The following is a 24587-nucleotide window of genomic DNA, read 5'->3' on the forward strand; positions in this document are numbered from 1 at the left end:
TCATACAGCTATACAAATCTGATATTTCATAACTTGCAAACAAGTCTTTAAAGGAAAATCAGCCGCTGTCTTGAACAGAAGACTGAATGGACTGCAATAAATAATTAAAAACCACTCAGTTGAATGAAAACCACAGACGTAAAAAAAACATCAGCCCAAACCAGAGTCCATAAACCAAAACATGCTATTTTAGCAGCTAAATCCTAAAAACTACAAAACCTTGAGAACATACTTGACTGACACTCCCTCCCTACATGTGAGCAGGTTAACACAGCAACTAGCATGACCAGCAGCGCGTACAGTTGTCAGATGTCATCAGCTCAACCAGGTCCAGACGCCGGGCCATGCCAGGCCATACGCGCTGCCACAGTGTCTGGAGGCGGTGCTGCTGAGTGTATTTTTAGACAGTGCCACCTTATCAGCACAGCCCGGTCGCATCACATCTGTGTAGTTTAAGCGGAGCCCTCTCCCATAAAGGCAATATGCCCTTTTACCAGGAGCCTAAGGTCAGCCTGCAGACCCAACGCAGATTTATTGTGACACATGAAAAAACAAGGATGAAACAATGTGTGAGGATGGTCCTGGTCTGATCACAAATTTAGTCATCTGGTTTCAAAAAAGCCAAAGTCAATGTACAGTAGAGTGGTTTAGAAGTTTCAAATGAAAAACACGTTTCCTTCTTTGTACTCAAAATAATGGACACATGCTTTTGAAATGGATTGTTAATAGTTTTCTATTATTAAAAGGAAGAGACAATGTCTTTGTTGCTGTTTAATGTGCTGCAGCTGAGCAGTTAATTAGCTCCGGTATCTGGCCTGCAAACTGATGTGAACAGTGCACTGTTACCCGGTGAATGTTTGCTCGGTGGCTCGTTCAACAAGCTAAGGTGCATGACAAGATGTGTGTTAATGTTAGATAAGAAGGGAGATTTTAGCAGGAAAGCTACAGTATTGTCGGCTGTGGCTTTTGTGTTGTCTAGCAGGCTGCTGTCTGGCTCAGTGTGACCTTTTGCTCTGCCTGTGTGGGAACGCTGACATCCATCTGACGCAGATGGATGTCAGAACAGTATTCCCCTGAATTAATGCACAAATAGGGGGCGCCACCATGAAACCAAAAAAGTAGAAAATAGAAATTTCACCCTTTTGGTTTCTGATTTTTTCTCAAAGGAGAACACAGAAGTGATTTACGAGCAGTTGGACTTCAACATAATTTCATAGTCGCTATTTCAGATTCTGTATTACTCCTTCCCTTAACAAGACTTTATTTATGGGAAGAGTAATTATGTACTCCATAGGAAACACTGACGTTTCCAGTAGATTGCAGGTTTATTCAAAGCAGCAGAATGAGCTTTAGTCGAGCTAAGCCATACACTGTGCAAACATAAACAGCCCAGCATGCACCAAACACCTGAGCAGCTAACTTGATATCTGATGCATAACAACACAGTTTAATTGTCCTTCACATTACCATCAAAATGGATTTAGTTTGATTCGGCATTGAAATGAATCTGGATGTGTTCCTTGAACTGACACCATCAGACCACCAGACCAGACACTTTCTGCAAAACTGCATTGTTATCATCATTCAACCTGTGTTTTCCATCCGATAATGATACAATAACATTTTCTGTGAAATCAGTTTGACTAAGAGGACAAAAAACTAATGGTTTTGGCTACACTGACTGAGATGTTCAATGTAATCTGATGACTAAAAAGACAAACATATCAACAGTTTTCACTGACTAAAACTAGACTAAACTAGTTAAGGTTTTCTGTGACTAAGTTAAGACTAAAAAGGCCAGACCTTTATTCAACTACAACTTGACTGAGGTTGACTTAATATGATAACAAGAGGAACAAACAATTGAGAACAGAACGACAAGAACAACAAGAACATTAGACTAAAAAGACAAACTAAAATAAAATGACTGACTAAACTGGTGAGGGTTTTGTACTGACAATGGGACGAGAGGAACTGTCTGAGTCATCAAACACATAAGCATTTATATTTTGAGGAGCAGGAACATCCACAGCAAATTATGTGGAAATCTGGCTGCTAGGACTTGAGAAATCTTTTAAGGGACCTAAGCGGCGGTCTGATGTTGGTGTTGGATGAAAGGTCGGAGCGTCATCATAATTAGCCTTTAGGAATGAACACAGGTGAGATGTGGGATGAGCTGCTGGTTCTGAGGGTGTCTTTCCTCCCTGTAAATTTGGGAAACTTCTCTTTTAATTAGATCCTCAGTGTTTCTTAACTCAGAAACATGCATAATTTAGAAATACTGGAAACGACATTCATGTTGGACAAATGTGCAGCGCAAGTTTTACATCAGTGCCAACTATCAGGCCAATACAGGAGTTAAATGTGCCCTTTATGTAACAAGTGTGTGGAAGTGAGGGTAGTGGATGGGTGTGTACTGTAGCAAGTTCAGCTGTCATGCAGGAGGCCATAGTTCTCATCCTGTCACTATCACACGGATAAGGTTCACTTAACCCAAAGCAAACAGGGGGCTCAGCAGTTCACGGCTGGTGCCTTTAGCCCTGGATTTTACAGAATCATCCCATATCATCATTCTTTTCTGGTGACAGGATTTTGGTGGCACATGCAGCAGAAATCAAGGCTCTGTGACTGAATATTACCAAATGCATCGTTGAAGTCATTGTAAACTCCTCTCCTTGTGTTTAAATGTACACAGGCAAATATCCCTGACTCTAGATTGTCTCTGCATCTTTGACCAGAAAACAAGACATTTTCTAACGTCAAGCCTTGAAAGCTCTCCAACTTCCAGGACACTGTTGATGCAGAAACTGAAATGGACCTTTACTTCAGAAACCATGAATGCCTGAAACTTGTCCCACATTGCAACTGTCTCCAACCCACAGCTAATTTAATAGCAGCTGACCAGCTGATCAGTGACATCCTTGACGCCCTGCCACCAGTGGAACCAATATGTCCCTCCGTGACTGACCCGCTTCCTGTAAACGGAGTGTTAAATACAACCTTTAAAGGCAGCTATTGATATTGTGGTTCTAACTTTATTCACCACTCATGTGACTACTCATCTCTTGGACCCCAAACATGCTCTTGTCTTTTCAAATGTTAATGTATGCAATGTAAAGCACAGGGTGGAAAACTGAACTCATCTGCATGATCCAAATACATAATAGATGACACAGAAAGGAATCAAGGAGCTGCAGACAGCAAACTCTCAGAGGGAAGCTGAGCAGCTGCAGCAGATATGTGTGTGTGTGTGTGTGTGTGTGTGTGTGTGTGTGTGTGTGTGTGTGTGTGTGTGTGTGTGTGTGTGTGTGGGGGGGGGGGGGGGGGGGGGGGGGGGGGCAGTAAATCCCAACCTCACAGCCCCCCACCCGTCCACCCCCACCCCATCTCCCTGTCTCCTGGAACACATATTAACCCCGAGGTTGATTTAATTTGAATAGCAGTGAGGCTCAGAGGGGTTGTTCTATCAGCTCCAAACTCCTCCCATGGCTCTCACTCTTGTTTCCTGGCAGGATTCTACAGCGAGCTACACGACTTAGAGATTTTCCTGTCCTCATCCTACAGAGGTCCGTGTGCCTGTTAGTGAGCTGATGTCGCTGGTTGATTTGTGAAACAAAGATGGGTAGGGAGCGTGTCCCTTTGGGCACATTTGGTGGTTGCTGTCCTGGTGAATGGCATCTTGTTACAAACAGTACACTCACTGTCAACAATGGGTGTCAAATGGAATGTGGTGTAGCTTAATTTAGGCTTGATGGAGGCCTAAAAAAGACATTTTTACTGTATCCCAATGCAGTCATAGAAACCAACTTGAGTTTTTTTAAGGATAGAATAGCTGGGAGAAAACTCCTGAGGACGCGGCATTTGCATTGAATTTAAGTTAGGCACGAGGCTTTTACATTTAATGAGCTTCATTTTATTGTAGTTTTTATTGTGGCTCCCTGAATACACAAATAAGTCCCTCAGTTCATAGCATTATTAAAATAACCCGGCCTTTGTTGTCTGCAGCAGTAGCAACCTTAATGTAAGCTTTAGAAAAGACTGGCGAATCATCTGAGTTTATAACCTGACCTCTAAAACAAAACACAACCTGAGGCAAATACAATACAAGCTGATTTATTGAATAGGCTTACAGACTTTATGGTCATTGACTTAATCCTATTAGTTGAGTTTTCCTTTAAACTTTAACTGATCTGTCAAGGATAATTTGCAAAACATTTCCACACAAAGCTGCTGCAAGTCCACGTTCTCAAAAGTAACTCTGGAAGTTTAACCCTGAATTATGTTATGGTCAATCATGGCTGCACAATTAATTGGAAATAATTACACAGTACTATAAATTAGAATTCATTACCATGTATCTAGTTTGTATTGAAGTGTATTAAAGTGGAAAAGATTGGATCAATGAAAGGTCAGAATCTGTGGAAATTGTGCCTTAAGTTTAGAGATGCACCCCACAGAAAGGAAGTAATAATGAATTATTATTTGAGGTTTCAGATAATCATTTCTGCATAAATGATGTAGCCATATAATCATGCATGAGAACTCCTCAATTAAACAAAGAGGCAGAAACAAAGAGGCAGATCACAGGAAGGTCTTCATATGCCTGTGTTTTACTGCCACATCACTGAAACAAGCAGCTGAAAAGATTTATACTGAGAAACCTACTACATAGCATGTGATGAGTATGAAGTGAAGGCACATTCGAATCAGCGGATTGTTTAATTTTGAGCTGTGTCTCTTGCCCTTGTTGCCATCTTAATCAGCTGTCCTGATAATTTACAAACCCACATCAACCAAGCTTGGTTATCAGCTTCTTTAGTAATTGCAGGAAGCACAGACGTTCCACAGCAGGTAATCATGCAAGCAATCTGACTTTTAAATTACTAAAAGGCAAATATTTGGTGATATTCTGTATTCTATTAATGAGAAACACTGTTACACTGGCTGACATGTTCCTGCATAACAATACAGGAACACACTCAATCCCACTGATGCTGATGAGACAGCCAGAAAAATGGCCACATAGGTCATCTGTGCAAGTAGGTTATTGTGACCCATATTTACGTTTATTATTAGGCTGTGACCTCTAGTGCCCATAGTAATTATGATTGGTGCAAATGAGCAAGTCAGGTGACATAGTGTAAAAAGCAAGAAAGTCTGCATATGGAGGTGGGTGTGGTGGATGGATGGCCCAAACAAACACAGGACTTTCACCCAGGAGACCGCTGTTCATGTCCCATCTGAGACCGAAAGTCAATGTAGCCCGTTTTAAACTTATGTAATTTTCGTAGCAGTAACGTTTTCTAGTGACCACTTCTAAACCTAACCAAGTAGTTTTGGTGGCAAAACCTATGGAAACTCAAAACAATGAAGGAGCAACAAATTCACTTTAATTTAATCCAGTTTGAGTATCGCTTGCTAAAAACTACATGTCCAAGATGTTTTAGGATATTACTGAGCTTTTTAAAAAGCAAGCTCAAGGTAGATATTCATGGAACCACAGCCAAATCAAGGATTTCAATGACAAATATAAAATATCTTCAGCCTTAATTTTTCAATGTCACTTTTCCTAAGATCAAATATTCTGTCACAAATACAGGATTTTACATTTAGCGTACATTAGGATGTTGCCATGATAGCAACTTTTGCATAGTGATCAGCTACTTACTGAGAATAAGATGTGTGTATTATTAAAAAGAAAATGAACAGGAATGGTCAACTATGTGCGAGAGTAGACGTTTTTTTTCCCAACCAAACACAACAGCATGATGATAAAGATAAAGATTTGCTAATCAGTGACATCAGACACAAGGATTTTATTTCAAATCAGAACTAAATGGTTTTTGGACACTGTGGGGTGGAAAACATGCCTCATCTTCATCTTTACTCCAGCACAACACATGGCACAAATTTCCAAATTTCTATCTTTTATGCGTTTGCTGTTATATTCCACATCCAGAGCTTATTTTAGGTCCAAAAAGATAAAAGCAGCTCCCAGACCTTTACATCATAGACTTGCCGAGAAACACTGAGCTCAACCCTCCCCCACACCAAGGCCTTTAAATGACACATGGCATCAAGGTCATCTCATATGAACTAGCAAAGAACACCTAACAAAAACCCTTATTCGTTAACTCTCCTGCTCAGTGATGCTGCAGCATGGACAGTGATTCTGGGAAAACATCTGTATCCATGTAGAAACCAATTTCCCTGCTGTCCTTACCGCCAGCACAGGCAGTACAAAGCAGACACAGATTCTAGCTGACAGACATACACAAAATACAAACAGCTTTGATACTGAGAGTAGTTGGAATAATAGTTTAGGCCACAGAGGGACAAATACATTGGCAACTGCCTCAGACACTTTACAAAGTTCTGAATGATTCTACATTAATACGTTTTATTAGCATGACAGTATTGACTGCTGCAGAGCTGGAAAGTAACTAATTATGAACAGAACATTTACTTAAGTATTGCCCTTGAGCAGGGACTTGTTCTTTGTTTAAGTATTTCGATTTTATGCTTTGTTATACTTCACTCAGAGGAGATCATTCACACCGATCCTGTCCCTGGATGAATGTGGTTTTAATGTGGCTGCTTCCCCTATTGTTGACACCGTTGTTGCAGCAACGTTGACTGCAGGAGAGAGTGTTGTGTGTTGTTGCTGCTGAGTTCACACATTAACATTACACCAGAGCATTTTCTATCAGCTCCTTAACCGCAGATACAGAACATGTCTTGTTTTCTCTAGTACCCAATTTATCCAGCTATTGTAAATGTAGCTGTAAGAACATGTCTGAGTCAGAAATAAATGTAGACTAACTGTCTGCTTCGGTTTCATGCTGACTCCTAAATATCAGATGCAGACCTTTGAGTAATAAGCTTGAGAAGTGGTGGAAATAACATTCAACATATCAACTTTATTTTAATTAAATGTATCTCCAATTTATCTATTCAGTTGAAATTTAGACCAGACATTGGTATTAATTCAAGAAAACTACATGGATCAAGACAGTGTAACAATCTAGTCAATTAAAAAAAAAAGAAAAAAAAAGACATGTAATAGGGTGGAATGAGACAGGAGATAAAGTATTGAACACAGTCAGAAAAGGCACTAAACCAGCTGATTCCACTGATTAGTTGTCCTACCTGTGCTACTGTGAGAATCAGCTGGGTTAGTGCATGTTGGTAGGTTACTACTTCCACTCCCCACCTCTGGATGCAAGGACTGCAAATAAATCATTTCTAACCAAGCTGTCACACAAGATTCATCTCATGATGGGTCAAGGCAAAGTGCTTCAGGACCTTTGCAACAGCGTTGTTAAGCAGCATAGCAATGACACTGATTACAAATGCATTTCTAAACTAAATGTTGTTAGAAGCAAATAAAAACACAAGTTGACCTGAAAACATTTAATGAAAAGGTGAAACAGTGTCTGAAACCAACCCAAAGCTGTGATCATTAATCACTGATTGTGTACTTGTGCACGCACATGTGTACATGGACACGTAATACAAACAGAGGAACAGATCCACATAAACAATCATACCTACACACTCATATAGAGTGTGTGCATGCATGCAGTCAGACACACACACCTAGAAACATTCTGCACATAGACATATATTGCCATGAATTAGAGAACAAACACACGTCCACACATGTAATATGATGCAACATGTAAAAGTCACTATTTATTATGTGCTCAATTTAAGTAATGGAAACTTGGTAATGCTGATATGTTATGACTTTTTTAAGATTAAGAGAGATTAAGACAAGAAGGTTAGATTAATATTTGTTCCATTATTTTAGATATTTGGTTTTAGATATTTATTTTGAAAGAATCTCGCTGAGAGGAAGAACAAAAGCTGGGTGGTGGATGAGAAGTGTCTTCAGCACAGCATAAATGTTTGTGGGTAATGTTTAAAAATACAGATAATTTGTTGGTTTAGCACCTGGCTAATTTTGCATCATTTTGCATCATAGCATCATTTTGTTTCTTGTTGTGTTTAATGTTAAGTTAATTGTAATGTTTGTTTATAGTTTTGAAGAGTTATATTCTGGTCTGGGCTAGCAAGACTGCTAACCTCCTGCTATATTAGCATAATTACATGCATTTCTATTGATCTTGAAGGCATATGTCTTGGTAGATCATGCAAGTATTGCAGAAATACAACAATTCCTGTTAGAGAGGAGAAGCTCAGAACAGCAAAGGGTTGAGTTTGGCATTTGGTTTCTAATATAAGCCTGGTCCAAATAAATGCCTCACTCTGCTCTCATTCATAGGGTGTTGAATACTTTGACTTTGACATGCCCCTCAGCTTAAGGGTACCTTTTGCATCTGTGTGCGACCAATACTTGGTGTTCAGAGCAAGGTGACATATTGTAAAGGGCAAGAAAGTCCACAAATGGAGGAACGTGGGTTGGATGGATGGGTCAAACAAACACACAACTTTTACCCAAGAGACTGGGGTTCGTCTCATAAAGACAATAACGGGTACCCTGTGCATCTGTATGACATGCTGAGGGGCACGACAACGAGTCTGGATTTGACACTTTGAACAGGTTGTATTTTATGGAACAAAAGTCCCTGACAATTAAATGCCTGTTGTTACATGTGCCAAATAGTGGGGATTTTGACTTATCCACATTTAGATCAGCAATTAATATTGTTGTCTACTCAATATCATGAATACAATTTATAATAAACTCATATAATGAAAGAATATAATACAGTATGATGTTGTGTATTAAATGGTCAGACAACATTTACCTGTGTTACCGTGTTGCCTGACAAGAAGGTAACGGGAAGCACAAACAACCGGTTCCTACAACTGAGTCTCATCGCTGTGATCCCACATGGTTTCAGAGCGAATGATTAAAGCATCACCACATCACAGACAGGAGATAGAGCACAAGTCTCCTGTGTCTGAGAGATAGCAAAAAATCTAATCAAAGAAACAGTCACAGAAAGACCTTCTATAGAAATGTCAGGAAGGAAAGACAAGCAAGGAAAAGAAAAGGTGGGAAACATAGTGGAAAGGTGAAGAGGATGAAGATGAAAAAGAAAAAGAAGAAGATGTGAGAGGAGAACTGAGGGAAACAGAAATTAAATACAGAAGGAAACAAAAAATTGAATAAGAGAAACAAGAGGATGAGGAGAGGGGATGACAGGAAAAGATAAAGGGGAGGGGAAAACAATATAAAAGGAGGGGAGAATAATGGAAATGGATGAGAGGGAGGATAGAAAGAGAAGGGGAAGAGCAAGAAATGAAAACAGAGGTAAGAAAAGGAAAGGAAAGGAAAATGGAGGAAAGAAAAGGCAAGAAATGGAAAGAAAAGGAAAGAACAGAATAGAAAATGAACAGAAATGAAAGGAAAGCAGAGGAGAGGAAAGGAAATGAAAGTGGAGGAAAGAAAAGACAAAAAATTGAAAGAAAAACAAAGAACAGAATAGAAAATGAACAGAAAGGAAATGAAATGATAGAAAAGTAGTGGGAGGGATAAAGGCAGAGGAAAGGAAAGAAAAATGAACAGAGGCGTGTGACAGGGGAAACACAGGGCAGATGAGAAGATGAGAATAAAAGAAGACAGGGAGACAGAGAGCGCTGGGTTAGAGGGGAAATGTACAGTGAAACAGAATAGCATGATTGGATGATGAGCTGAGGCAGTGAGAGAAAGCAATAGTGTCCCTTGATGTGTCCTTATCTGGTCCAGAGGCCCAGATTTCCAGAGTGATAGCTGGCAAACTCCTAGTAATCACAGTAGAGACCAGAGTCCCTCCACTCCAGTCCCTCCACAGCTCCCCTCACCTCCTCCTCCACACCATGCCAACCCTAAACTGCACTTGAAAGGAACTTGGAATAGAAATGCCTCTTTCACTGTGGCACAAACCTAAAATCTCAGCATGCACCATGAAATCCCAACACCGTGATGCTTATCAGAGTGTGAGCAGAGCTGCAAAGTGGATGTAAAAACCATGTATTTGTCTTTCCCTAATGGAGACAGAGAGGAACACAAATTGCTTCGAGTGGTAAAGACTACACTAACCAAACAACACACATCACCACCCAAACACTTATCGAACAGGGAATGACAGGACACATAATTGTGCCTGTCAAACACATCATGTACTTCCAATTTATATGACATGGAGGGCTGGGAGGGCTGAATACCTCACAATGTGTCTTTGTGTTTGATGAAAGGTTGGCATCCACTTGCATCCAACCGTAGCCCTGTCACTGGTGCATTGTTCATTGGTCTAGAAATGTGGCACTATTGTTTATCCGTCAGCCATTGTCAGACTTGGGGGGGTCACACTGGTGTTGGGGAAATCAGGAAAATCCATTAACAATAAAGGTTTCCAGATGAGACTGGCAAGCTGTGGATTGATGTGTGCATGTTTCTCAATGATTACTCAGACCATGGGGAACCATAGAGCAGGATGGACCAAAAGATGTATAATCCACACAGGACTCACATTGTCTGTTCTGAGCTTCTTGGCAGGGCAGCCTCCATCCACAGGATGTAGCATGTAATACAGCCGCACTTTGTTGGCGTGTTTCCGACTCTGAGAGAAAAAACAGGAAAAATATGTTATCAGTTAAGCAGAATTAAAGTGATTAAAGTGATTTTTCTATCATGGAACATGGTACCACACATTACTCAAGTGGCCACATAAATAGTCAACCTGTAAATTCCTACAACCACGAGTGGACTTCTGAGCATACACTGTCTTTTTCTTGGGAAAGGAGGATGATACAGCTACTTCTATCACATAGGATGTACCCATAGTCACCTCACTGGGAGATATCCAGGAGACGTTCTCTTGATGCTTGAACCACTGCGATCCCACCATTTAAAATATCCCAAACAACCTCACTATTTGTTAGTGCCAAAACAGCAATAAAAAATTTAAATGTAGTCAAATAACAGAGTAAAGTATCCCTGAAACTGAGAGTTTGAACTATCCGTTGATCTGGTATCAACAAAACTCAGTGTGTGTGTGATAAAGCTGGTGGAGTCAGCCCTGCAGACACTCTGGGGAATCACCATCACGTACTTATGATATCACAGTGACACATCACCACGTTAAGTGCCTCACTTTCAAAATTCAGTTAGCTCCCTCTTAAATAACAGTTTTAGAGCAAAAGGCCGAGAGATGTGTTATACCATAGAGCTTACTTGAAAAAGCCTCACATTTTCAGCAAAGCCTGCACCTGAACATGGCCCTTCCTGCTGCTCCAGTACACACTCCTCTTTCAAAGACCTGGCCTACGTTTGTGCTAGGTTGAGGTACCATTAAAAATAGGAGAGGACTGTCAAATGAAGTGCACCCTGCCGCTCCTTGAACACTGGATTGAATTGATAATTAGCACTCGGTTCACTGAGGGTGAAGCAGGAGTCTTCTTACCAGCCGCCCATCGATCCCCCACGATCTGATAGCATAGCCACAACAGGGGGAAGATGGGATTTGGAGGGACAGAGTAATATATCTCAAAATGATTCTGCTTTACAAGCAGAAGCAGCGTATGTCAAGATACAGAAAGCAGAAGGAAAACCTCCTCTGATACTGTCATGGCATCGTCAAGGGGAGCCACAGATGAGGGAGAGTTTACGGTTACAACACAGCACCTAGTGAGGCATGCAGCAGCGTGGACAGGTGCCCGGCACGGTACTCCATCAGGCAGAAGGACAGCCACCGGCCTCTCCTCACAAGGGCATGACAGACAAACTCATCCTGCCTGGTTGGAGGGTGAGAGCGAGGCTGCGGGAACCTATTTGTCTTGACTGCTTTCCTGGCAGAGATAGTGCAACCTGAGTGCTGCCGCTTCTTTGAGGGGAAAAAATGATCCAGCTCGAACAGCATGGCAGTTAACTCACACAAGTTTTGTTAAAACTGGTTCTAGTTTGATCAACTCCCTTTAAACAAATATATGAGAAGTGACTATGACACTCAAATGAACAAGAACAAAGCATATACTGCCTTAAAATAAAAGACCTGTCTTGTTACTTGTGTGTTTTGGGAATGTGAAGTGGTTCTATTCATATCTTTTCACCCTTTGAATGTAATATGCTCACTGCAAGAGCAGAGACTTTCAAACTTAGTGTGAACAGAGAAGACAAGGGAAAATTTCAGCATTTGAAATTCAGATTTTCTCCCCATCCTACCACTAAATATCCATAATAAAATAAAAAGCAAAGGGATTTCTTCTTCAAACAAAGGAAGAATCGGCTTTGTGCAGTTTAAACATTTGCAAAACATGCTTTTTAGACCTTTTAGTGATTTTGATAGGGAAAATGATACAGAGAAAATACTATTCCACATTTGCCATTCATGGAGTACGAGAACTACCAGAATCAAGAAGAGTTTAACACCAATTTCCAGTGAGGTCACTGTCAATAGCTGCCACAGAGGCACTACATGCAGCAGACCCATCATCGGATCAGTGCTGTTTTTTTTTTTTTTTACCTGCAATCAACTTCACTTCTGGTGCTCAGACACATTATTTGTTACACCACCCTAAAGTGCCTTTTATGTGCTGAGGTCACATCTCTTCTTTGCAGCAGAGTGCCACTTGGCTTTCTGCAGTGAAAAAAGTTCCAGCTCCAACCTGGATAGAAATGTTCCACTTCACCAGCCACCACCAATTATTTGCTAATTATGTAGAAGTATAATGAAGAATATATATGAAAAAAAAAAAAAGAAAAGAAAAAATTATATATATATATATATATATATATATATATATATATATATATATATATATATATATATATATATATATATATATATATATATATATATATATATATTGCTTATGCAATTACTACTGGTTTTGCACTCTGCTCAGAGTCAGTACTGTAGGGTTTTTCAAGGGGTAACCACTGCACTTTACAGGAATAGTTCATCTTTGATGGAATTATTCATTCCTCAAAAAAAGAAGAAAGTATGTCATACATTTTGATTATTAAATGAAATTAACACATTTTAAGTTTTATGGCCCCCTAAATCAGAATTTATGCTTTTCACACTTTGGTTTTTGTAGACATTAAATAAATGGAATCTAAATTTTTAAGTAGTGAGCTTTAGAGATGCTGGTAAACAGATCTTCACCTTCTAGGAGGAAAGGAAGAAGTAAAAAAGCATGATGGTGAGCGGTGCATACCAATCCTACTATTTGATCATTCCTCACTCCTCAATCTCTGACACTCTGGACCCAGAATGTGATTAGGTCCACCATCATTATTAAGGATGTTCCAGTGCTGTGTTTTTTTCTGGGATGAGCTAGGATCTAGGAATAAGGAAGCTTCCCAGAAGAGTCTTGAACGAGGACACATACATCACTGGTTTTCAAGTAAGAGATCCTTAGAGAGGTTCCAACTACTTTACTTCAGATCTTCATCCCCTCTAGTATCACAGTATTTTAAATTGTGCCATTTTACATTCCAAAGCAAAACCTGCAGTTGTCAACATCTTGTCTTACTGGCAAAAAATGTAAAATGCAACCTGGTGTGTTTTTTTGTCCCTCAGCCTGCTTCTGTCTGCATACAGGATCTCACTGTGCTTGTGAGGTTTTTTCCTCTGGAGTCAATTAGAACTACCAAACAACATTATTATGACTCTATAGGCTCATGACAAGAAACAAGAGTGGTGCTATTGTTTACTTTTAACAAAAATATAAATGGCGTGGTCTCTGCCTACAAGAACAAGGTTATGGAAAATAAGTTATGACTAGTTCGTCCCGTAACTGGTTCATTTGAAAATTTGATGAAAGAGTGTATTTGTAAAGCTGATGTAATTCATGTGGGACTTTCTATCTTAGCTCTAGTTTGTGCCAGCAGGTCTTTCAAAACTGCAAAACAAGCAGAGGACTACTGGGGTTTGAGCTCTGTGTACATGCTAAAAGTAGCTTGCACACGTGAGGTGAGTTTGAGCCAGATGTGATGAAAATTAGCCTCCTACTAGTTACAAAAAAGGCAAAAAGACCCAGGTATGTTGTATTGAATATGATGAATACACAGAAGGCGTACTAAGGTATCAGAAAAAGGACAAACTTTAGATTTTTGTATTGACATATTGCTGCTTGACAACCAATTATCAAGAAGTTGGGTTCACACTGGCACATTTACACTTTCAATGTGTCCAAAGTGTCTTGTGGAAATGTGTCTAACTGTATTACTGTGCAATGATAGTAAATATTTGACAAAAATGAAACCAAACCGGAAATTCATTTTTGATCTGCATCTAACAATTCTTCTCATTATCGATTCACCTGCAGATGAATCTCAAAATTGAAGTCTTATATATGTAATGTAAGACAATGGCATTGTCTTACATATATAAAAGACATAAATATTTTGTCCAACCACCAGTCCAAATCCCAAAGACATTCAGTTCACAGTCATGTATGACAGAGCTTCAAATCCTCACACTGAAAAAAGCTGGAACCATGTTCGGCATTTTTCTTTAGAAAAGAGACAAACAAACATCCAGTTATCAAAGTAGTTGCTGATTGACTTTCTGTTGATCAACTAATCTGTGATTTGATTAGTTGTTGCAGCACTAAACTAGCGTATTGGTTAACCTGCTGTGCTGTATGTATAGCGCTTCAACAAAGTTTAAGCCTCTGCAAGCTGACTTCCATGCCATAGTAAAATATACATGAACAAAAAATGGAATTAAATGGACTGGAGGAAAGGAACAATTCATTTCAAGACAGCACAGCATGTTTGGACAGGGCCTGGAGGTTTGTGTAGTATAGGCATACTGTATATGTGGTTTAAAGTAAATGGGCCAAAACAAGCAAAAGATTGCAAAGGGCCCAGAAAACCAAGTGACTGGGGAAAAACAGCAGGAAACATGCTATAGGTATCTCAGTGAGAGGACACACACTCATGAGATGCTGTCTAATGGATACATTCAGCGGGTGGGCCTGCAGGCTATTAGTGTAAATCTGTGTATACTGCAGATTTACAGCTGTTTGGGCATGTTTCAGCTGATCAGAAAAATGACCACTAACTGAGAGTGTAAATTAAACTACACTGGAACAGGCCCACTGTGGGACGTGTTTGTATGAGAGGGAAGCTAAGTGCACACTTGACGTATTCAGCACTGAAGAAAAATCCATAGTGCATTACCACCACATCAGTGAACTGATCAGTGCTTGTGTGGCCGCAGATATTCCCCTCCCCAGGGTCAGGCTGGGTACTGTACAGGACAGGGGACAAATACTCCCAGACCCTCCAAAGCAGACTGTTAACACTGTGGTGATTAGAAGCTATCCTTGTGCAAGTTGGAAATAATAAAAAGTGACCCTTTGTCATATATAACAATGACTCTTCAGTGTTATAAATAATTTGTGCAGGAGGCAGAAGTGTAGTAGAAAGTGGATGAGTGCACACTCTTTCCATCTAAACAGCTGCCAGCCAGGTGCTCTTGTGCAAAGAACTTGACCCCACACTGCTCTATTGTAGCTGTTGAGTAGCTGCCAGCAGCAGGCTGTATCTATACTGGGCACTCCACAGTGTCAGTGTTTTCATTTGTACGAATGTGAGGCAGGGCAGCATGATAAATAATAATGCACCGTAATGATATGTGCATACTGACACTCCCTGAAATAAATGCTTGATACAATTGGGCTGAAGTTCAAAATACTATCATTACATGCACTTGGAAGCACCACAGAATGGGATTTTAAATGGCTGTGCTGTTGAAAAGTCTTTTTTCCTAGAGTCAGAGTTTTGTTGTTCTGGAAAATCAGCTTTCTGTGATGCTACACGAATGGATTATTGAGTATTATACAATCGTGTTGAAATTAAATTAGAAATCAAAGCTGACTATCCGGATTAGGTGTAAAAGAAAAAAAAATTACCAATCATCATGATGTTTATAATAAGAGGACAAAATGGTAAATCTATTCAGAGATGTGGGAGTGATGAGTCCATCTAGGGATGTAGCATCAAATCCAGGGCATGTCCCCAGTGAACAGGTGGTGTAATCAGCTCACAGCATTTCTTATCAGATCATTGTGCAGAACGACTGTCGCAGAGGGCACAGGAAGTAATACAGTCAGTTAGTTGAGAAACTGCCCATTAAGGACATATTTATGCTCACAATTATTCACTATAACGATTTTCTTGGCAGCATTCTCTTCCCCTGTGTGTTTACTGGGCATTAGCTGCCAAAACAACGGCCCGTTTATTACATTCTACAATTTAACATTAACTTTTGTGGTACTACTGCCCAGTGATGTGAAGGTCTGCCATGTAAAGCTAAACCACTGCAGTTTGGCTACAGCGTTCTTTAATAATTAATGTCTCTGCGCATATGTCAACACTGAAGAAAAGCTGGCACAGTACAGTGACGTGTCCATCGGTGTCCTTCAGTGACATGTAAAAGTGAAACTAAAATGTTGATAGGCTGCATATAAATTAGCTTAAGACTACAAAGCCAGTTTCTGAGTGTCGAATTGAGCAGCAAACACACCGTATGTGTGACGTTGAAAGTAAAAGAGGAATCATTTGATATAAAGGCCCTGATCTGAGGGTGATGGTTAAAAGTGAAATGAAACATCAGCCCTTTTTCATTCGCCATGTGTACAGTTGAGTCACATAAAGCCCCATTCAGACAGTCTTTATGTCTCTAGGGGAGGTGGGGTGATTTTAACATTACCTCGATAAAAAAGTTTTATTCGGTGAAATTTTTCATTCCTACCGCCGTAAAAATTACAGCCTGTTTTTCAGCAGACTCACCGGTCCTCCTGTAATTTAAATCCAGTCCAGAACAACATCCTCCTTCAAGCAGATCTCTGAGTTTTTCCCCACTCCTCTACTGTGTTTTATCATTTCATTCTTATCATAATGAAACACTTAGTTTTAGAGTTTTAATAATGTTCAATTGGCGGAGTGATCTATGAATCCTTCCTAGTGGTTCTCAAATGAAGGTCTAGTGAAAGAACTTTCATTCAGCTGCAACAGGGCATTTCATTCATATGCTATGACGTTTGAATACTCAACAGGCAACAGAAATAATTTTAAGACATGAATGTTGTCAAAAGTTGTTTTAGCTACATGACAGCACATAATTGCATCACTCCTCTACATCGAACTGAGATGTGCGCTGTCACTGGCTGATAAGAGTAAACAAGAAACAATTAGCAAAGAAGCAGCTCTGCCATGTAGCCACGCTTTGACAAGAAAATGTCAGACAGTTAATATCATGATGAGAAGCTTCAACAAGACGACTTCTACAGTTTCCACGGAACAACTGTTTCAGTGCGTCCATCCAATCAGGAGTAGGAAATGGTGCTGAGAAAGGACAAGAAGGGGAACACTTGAACACATCATCAGATCAACCAAGACAACGGTGTCTGAAATCAACAGGTGGCAGCTGCTGGTGTTGCTGTAACATGTGCCAAACCATACAATCCATAGTTATGGTTACTGTGAGTGACTGTTAGGCAGGAACGTCGACTGTTGTTCATCCCCTCTAGCTAAAATGTATTGATCAGAAATGCAGTATGCTTCATGGAGCAGAGTCTGTCCAATCAGAACTGCTCGTAGATTGTCCTGCTGACAGCGTGGAACTATGCAGAAGGAATGCACATCTCCACCATCAAAATTCATCTGCAGGTAAAAGGAAATGGAACCAGCTATAAATGCAGGCATGATCATTTCATTTTATAAGCCGAAATCATTCGGGGGCTGCACGGTGGCGCAGCAGGTAGTGCGCGTGCCTCACAGCAAGAAGATCGCCGGTTCAATCCACGGGTCGGGCCTCTCTGTGTGAAGTTTGCATGTTCTTCCCGTGCATGCGTGGGTTCTCTCCGGGTACTCCGGCTTCCTCCCACAGACCAAAAACATGCTCATTAGGTTGATTGGTGACTCTAAATTGCCCCTGGGTGTGAGTGTGAGCGTGAATGGTTGTTTGTATATGTTGCCCTGCGATCGGCTGGCGACCGGTTCAGGGTGTACCCCGCCTCCCGCCCGTTGCCAGCTGGGATAGGCTTCAGCCCCCCCGCGACCCCAAAGGGGATAAGCGGCATAGAAAATGGATGGATGGAAATCATTCGGCAAAATATTACAAAACTAAAGTGTGGCTACATGATGGAAGGTGGAAGCAGATAGTACTTGCTTGGGCATAAGCATGCAAATCACTGGTATGTTCCTTTGAATGACAGGATAACTTGAGTATTTTGCCAACAAGTCGGGTATTTCTATTTCATTCCACCTCCAAAGGTTTGCCTACTCTGTGCCTCGGAGGACAAGGTCAGCATCATTTTTCGTGCCATCTCTGCTCATCACAGCACTCTAATTGCCTCGTGTTGATGCCTGTTATACAACTTGGATGCATCTCGCTACCTCCCTGGCAATTCTTAGCCTTTTACCCAAACACAGCCCTGAGCATTTTGTGACTTGGAATAGACCAGTGGCTGTGTGCTGGCAGCCTCAGTGAGCCCTCTAATTATAGAAAGTCAGACAAAACCAGTTGTGACAGAGGTCAGGTAAGCTCCAAGATACTCAGGACCCAGGCTGAGCTGTCTTACTTAGCTGTGCCTGGATGATTTAAGCAGAGTGTTTTCTGTGCTTACCAGTCAGCCCAGGGCTCTGCGTTGCTACTACTACTACTACTGTTGTTGTACCCCTCCAGTCGATGACAAAGCTCTTCACTGCATGGAACCATGGGAAAAGCACCACAGTCCCCACTCAAACAGGCATTTATCTCATGAATCATCACTCACTTACATCTAAACAGCAGGCTCATGCAGGGTTCTGTGGGGGAATTACAGTGCATTTACTCAGAAAGAGCTCCAAGGATTTGACGCTTCCAGCAAAGAAAGAAGAAAAGTTTTGCTAAAGTTTTTCAAAACACAGCAGCAGAGTAGATGGTTTAGATGTTGCTTAACCCGGCATTTACAGTACCTGGTGGTAAAAGGCATCAGTGGTCCATGACTGATTTCCATGAATTGGCTGCTTCCAAATAGAGCTGTGAAGAAACCAGTCTTTACAAGTGGGCACTTAGAATTAAGGTTAATAAAAGGAAGCTCAACCTATTAAATGAACTGCATTCATTTACTCATATTTTCAGGTTCTTCAGTCTTAACAATAAATACTTCAACCTTTTTGATTCTAGAAAATATTCCATACTGTATCAGAGAAGAGTCTCTCCTCCACAGTATCAAGTGAAATGCAAGCCATGCAACAGGAGCAAGAGAGCACTTTGTCCCGAGAAAGCTTTACTCACCGAGTACAAAGACCATCGCCTTGGGGCTTGTGGCCTTCATCAGGGTAATTTTTTGAATACCTGGTCGTCTGCCTCTACAGTATTCTACAACTCTGACACACAGTCACCATGGAAGAACAACACCACACCAGGGGGGAACCTTCAGGGCCTTCTAGGCCTTCAGAGAAGGCCTTAAAAAAATCTGGACCAAAAAATATAAGTATTAAATTATTATATATAATCTATCTAATTTAATTTAATACAATACATTAATACATTTTCTCTAATCTATGTTCTAAAGTGAAGTTTACTGTCAAGTTCACATCAGCAATGAAAGGGTTACTGTCCTGAAACATATTATCCAATCAGAATCTTCCGTCTCTATCAAAGCCCGGTTAGCTGGCTCATTAATTGGTTAGGACTTCATGAATCCAGGGGAAGGCCAAGCTATGTGTTTTGGTTTGGAGAGTGATGGGAAAATTGACCAATCACGGTTTGATTTTAAGTGGGCGGGACAAAAACAAAAGATCATAGGCCTTCGTGAAGTCCGAAAGGCGGGCAGAGCGGTGAGAGACAATTAAATGGCGGAAGACGAGAACGAAGTTCTGGCTAGCTTGTTAGCATCGCCTTTTTCAAGGCGGCCTTTCCTCTGTGGAGCGCTCTTTCTTGGCTCTGAAGCGCATCAAGACGCACGCCAGGAACAGTACTGGACAGGATCCCTGGGAGCTTTGGCACTGATGTCCATAGAAAAAGGACTTCTTTTGGAGCTCAAGTCAAAGGACAAACTTTATGACGCTGCCATCACCCACTTCACAAAGAAAGACCGACGAATGGACTTCGTTTTCATGTAAGGTAGGCCTATGTTGCAAGCCACCTTGATTATTATTTCAAGTGATTCATTCGGGCCAAGTGGACATTCAGTAATTTGTATTTATTGCGGAGGTTGTCTGTAAAAAAATCCAGCGCAATTTGCGCCTTTAATTCCTTTGCCTTTAATTCAATATGTAAACTTATCAAACTTATCAGAAGTGTGTGGTTGGACTTTTGTTTTTTAGAGGGTTTTTAACCCCCCCCATGGCTCCCCCCTTTCTGTCCCTTTTCGAGAATTAAGGAGGTGTAGTGGAACCTATGAAAATTGTGACTTTTGACATAAGTATTCATTGCGCCGTGCGTAATTGCGCATGGAGAGGTATTTGCACTTCAATTCAACTTTAAAAAAAACTCCAGCTACCAGCTTTGTGTAACTTTTTCTATATTGTGCATTTGAAATTGTATAGTTTGACGATGCTCGTGAATTTATTTGTCAATGTGTGTATGGCTTGCTGTGCGCCGTGATTTATAGTGCTGTCCATGGTGATGAAGCCTCAGTGTCGGTGTCAGCAGTGTCACATTCTGGGTTACCTCATTTTATATTTCCAGATTTTGGCTTATGTTTATTTAATGTAGCCTCCAGTTTTATGAGGGTACTGTTGAGAATGTTTCTTGTTGCGGAGAATATTATTGATGTTATGGTCTATTTGTTTACATTCTTGTCATCGTTAATTAAAGGATTGCAGTTGTTGAACGCTTTCAATTCATCGTACTGTTTCTTTTTTTCCGCGATGATTTCTTTTCTTGGCAGTGAGGGCTGAGGTGAAGGCCCAGCTGTAGTGCTCACAGTTCGCCACTGCACCACACCAACAGTGTCCAGTCTCTCTGGATGACCCTGATGAAGGCCACAAGGCCAACTTTGACCTCTTTACATTTCTCCATGCATCCTCTGCTGAACTGTGGGAGCTAGAGTAAAGTATCCTAAGTACCCCTGTGACATATCACAGGGGTTAGGGTACTTACAAATACTGCTGGACGATGGTCAACTACACGACAGTACACATCAAACACAAGAAGCCATTTGGCACATCACCACCCAGAAAAGCTGACCTCACAATAACAACATACTGTGAGAAAAGGCCAGGCCAAAGGAGCTTAGCCTCCCCATAACAATCCAACAGCTGAAGAAATAACAAGATGCATCAGTGAATACATAGCCAAAGACTTACAGGCATTTTCTATGGTCGACAATGATGGATTTCAGAGGTTAGTAAACACGTTGGAGTCCAAGTATTCAATTGCATCAAGGCCACACTTCAGTCGCACAGTAATAGCAGCTCTGCACCAAGAGACAAACGCTAAATGGCACAGAGCCTGAAAGGAGCAGAGTGCATCTGAATAACCACAGATGGGTGGACTTCACCAACTACTCAGAGCTCTATCACAGCTCATGTTATGACCAAAGAATGGAAAATGAAAAGTTTTGACCTACAGATGCAGCCTCTTTTCCAATCACAGACTAGACATAGCTCTTTGAATTATTTCCTAAAAGGACTGCTACTGACTGCTGCACTGCTTTTATTTTGAAATTGTACATGGTTCAATCATTCAAGTTTTTGCTTCGGTCATGGCTGGCTACTTTATTTTATTCTATGAAAGACGGAACACAGAAGCACTTCAAGTTAAAAACTAATTTCATATGAATAATAAAATGCTGTATACAGTAAATTATTTACTGTATACACCCTGTATACAAGTATTTTTTCTTTATTTTTTTCATTTTTAATGTTACAGTACATATCATATCGTGGTCTTAATATCAAGGTATTATTGTACTTTGAGTGTTTGGGATCATTACATCAGTATTTTAACAATGAGGAAATTCAGCACAGTAGTTTTTACTGCCACAGTATGAAGACAGCAATTTCTGATGCTCTACTGTACTGCATATTCTGAAATGAAGACTTAACTTTGAAAGTGTAAAAGACATTGTGAATAATTCTGGAGATTCTTGGCAGATTTTCTTTTTATTGTTGTTCTATTCTGTTAAAAAACAGAGCCACAGACATCTGATTTGACTTGTGACATGAATGATGGGTGGAGATAAGGAAAACTGTTATTGTAGCTGCAGCACAGTAAGAAAGCTGTTCTGTGCACTCAGTGGTCTTCCTAAAAGTTGTGTCAATGTGATTATCAGTAAGACCCCCTCAGAAGTTCTCAGAGCGGTGCTTTATAAGGAATTAATCTGACACCACGCAGCTCTCCTGTCACTTTAATGGATGACCACTGAACAAGCCAGCATGCATTAGTAAAGCTTTGCCAGCGCTGGGGACTGATGGAACTTATTACTAATATATAACATTAGAAGCATATACAGATGTAGCATACATAGATATACTGTACATTGATTCTGGCTGGAGTAGATTCTGGCTTGGCATCCTGCTTGTTCTCTCCCCATTTTTTCCCATCTGCCAAACTAAGACAAATTGCCAAAATAATCATCTTTAAGTGACTGTAGCTCAGGTGCTACAGTGGGTTGGCCATTAAATGTCGGGGCTGGTGGTTCAAGCGCTGCTTTGATTTGTAATTCGATGAGGACAAAAGCATCTGCCAAATGACTGTCTCTAAGAATTACTGTGCAATGTCGGTATGTGTTCGACAAAACTAAAAAGAGCCTGGCTGTTCACTGCGTTGGATTAGCAAGTTAAGATACAAACAGGAAACTCTTCTCTTATCTGAACTATAGTTCTCAGCTCTAGTCTCAACAATCAACATTTTCATATTAAAAATTGATGAAATGACTATGTGGAATGTGAAAGTTGTTGCTCGTAGTGATGAACTCACAGTGTTATCCCCTGACTCTGCAGCTCCCTTCAGCTCTAGGGGGCATTTAGCTTCTTTCAGCTCATTGTTTTGGTTTTCCGGCCCACAGCACTATTTTTTTCTTTCAGCCTCCCTGCTCTCATCTGCATCTTTCCGGCTGCTGCGGGAGACTGTTGTCAGCAATAAAGTTCTAATAAACTACCAGCTCAGCACCAAACAGCAAACAGACAAACTTAGTGACCAGCTGGTGAACACAGTGGAGCATTTAGCAGCTCAAGAGCCAGATGTTTCCTCAGGAGTGAGTGGAGACCTGACAAGGGCTGGACGAAGAGTGAATATTGGACTGGCAGCTGTTTGCTAACATGTTAGACATATCAAGTTGAGAATATGCTAGTGTTGAGTTGCTTTGTCCACATGTGACTAAAACAAATCAACTTATGCAGGTTTGAAGTTTTTTGTAAAAACCCAAACTGTCTCCTGAACAACAGAAGTGCAGCAGCTTCACACCTTCTTTCCTTTGGATGGTAAGGAGCATCACAGACCAGCTGGAATTAACAGAAGCAAACACCTTGCAGGACTCGTGCTGTATTAAAGTTCAAAATGGTTTTACAGCCTGCTTTAAAAAAGACATTAAACTAAATGTCTTGTTCTGCAGGGCACTTTTCACACTGACGCACACATTTACAAGGATTCTGTATGCATGAAATGAGAAATGGTGGAGGACTAATGGAAGTGGCTGGGTTCAGGAGCATCCGTGCTCCTGCTGAGCTCCAGTCGGAATAGGCCTATCTATCAGCACAACCTGCACTCTTCCTGCGAGCAACGGGAGAGGCCACACACTCAGATCTGTTACTTCTTTTCATGACTCTGTCACCTGTTTATGTTAAATGTACTTTTTTTGTTTTTGACTGCATTTACCTTCTTTTTGAATGTTTTAGTTCATAGGTGGACTTTGATATTATGTAATTTAATTTCTTATTGGTGTTGTGCAGATTGTGAGAGGCCTGGTGTTTGTGTTCTATCAGTCATTTGTTGCACTAATACCTGCCAACCTTATCCACTGCTGGAATAATAAAAGCCACTTCAGCTGGCTCATACCAACACAAGCCACTGCAGCCAGAGCATACATCAAAGCAGAAGTTCAATGTGTTTCTCGGGATAGGAACCAACTCAATTCTTCACTGTTGGCAGTCTGATGTGAATAAACAGCAGCCTCGCGCCTCATTGCTTTCACAACAAGTTTGAGATGACTACGAGATGGATTCATGATCTTTTGTTCTTTGACTTTTTCTTCTAAAGTTTAACCCTTTCCAGGCTGAGACAACACACCTGAAGCTGACTGGGCTTTCTGTACATGAAGCAAACCCACTTGGAAGCAGGCAGAGGGATCGTTGAGCAGAGATCAGTAGACAATATGTGGAGCAAACCCTGAGACGGCTGGCAGAACGCTGTCACGAAAGTAGGCCATGCAGTCGATTCTCAAGCTCCCAACTGAAAACACGTTATCGACCGCGAACAAAACCCTGTGAGATCAAAGAGAACAGGCCCTTCGGCTTTATGCAACACCCCATATTAGAAAGCACAAATGCAGCTGTTTCACTGGCTTCCAGAGAAATGACATCATGCGGATATGCATGTCGCCTCAGTTGTACTTCTACACCACTGACAATGTCACCTGCTGCAGAGACAGACCAGCCCTGTCAATGTTTGATGATACACACTTACAGG

At 40.8% G+C, this 24587-nt stretch overlaps 1 protein-coding gene across 1 annotated transcript in view; it reads right to left on the bottom strand.

The window, feature by feature from the left end:
• The window catches only part of zmat4a (zinc finger, matrin-type 4a), a 118116-nt gene that overhangs the window by 62442 nt on the left and 31087 nt on the right, over positions 1 to 24587 (bottom strand). The window contains exon 3 of the mRNA XM_070965387.1: positions 10482 to 10571. Within this exon, the coding sequence (XP_070821488.1) occupies positions 10482 to 10571 (90 nt within the window). The remainder of the gene's footprint in view (positions 1 to 10481; positions 10572 to 24587) is intronic.

This window comes from Chaetodon trifascialis, chromosome 6, assembly GCF_039877785.1.
Source record: "Chaetodon trifascialis isolate fChaTrf1 chromosome 6, fChaTrf1.hap1, whole genome shotgun sequence".
NCBI classification, from domain to species: Eukaryota; Metazoa; Chordata; class Actinopteri; order Chaetodontiformes; family Chaetodontidae; genus Chaetodon; species Chaetodon trifascialis.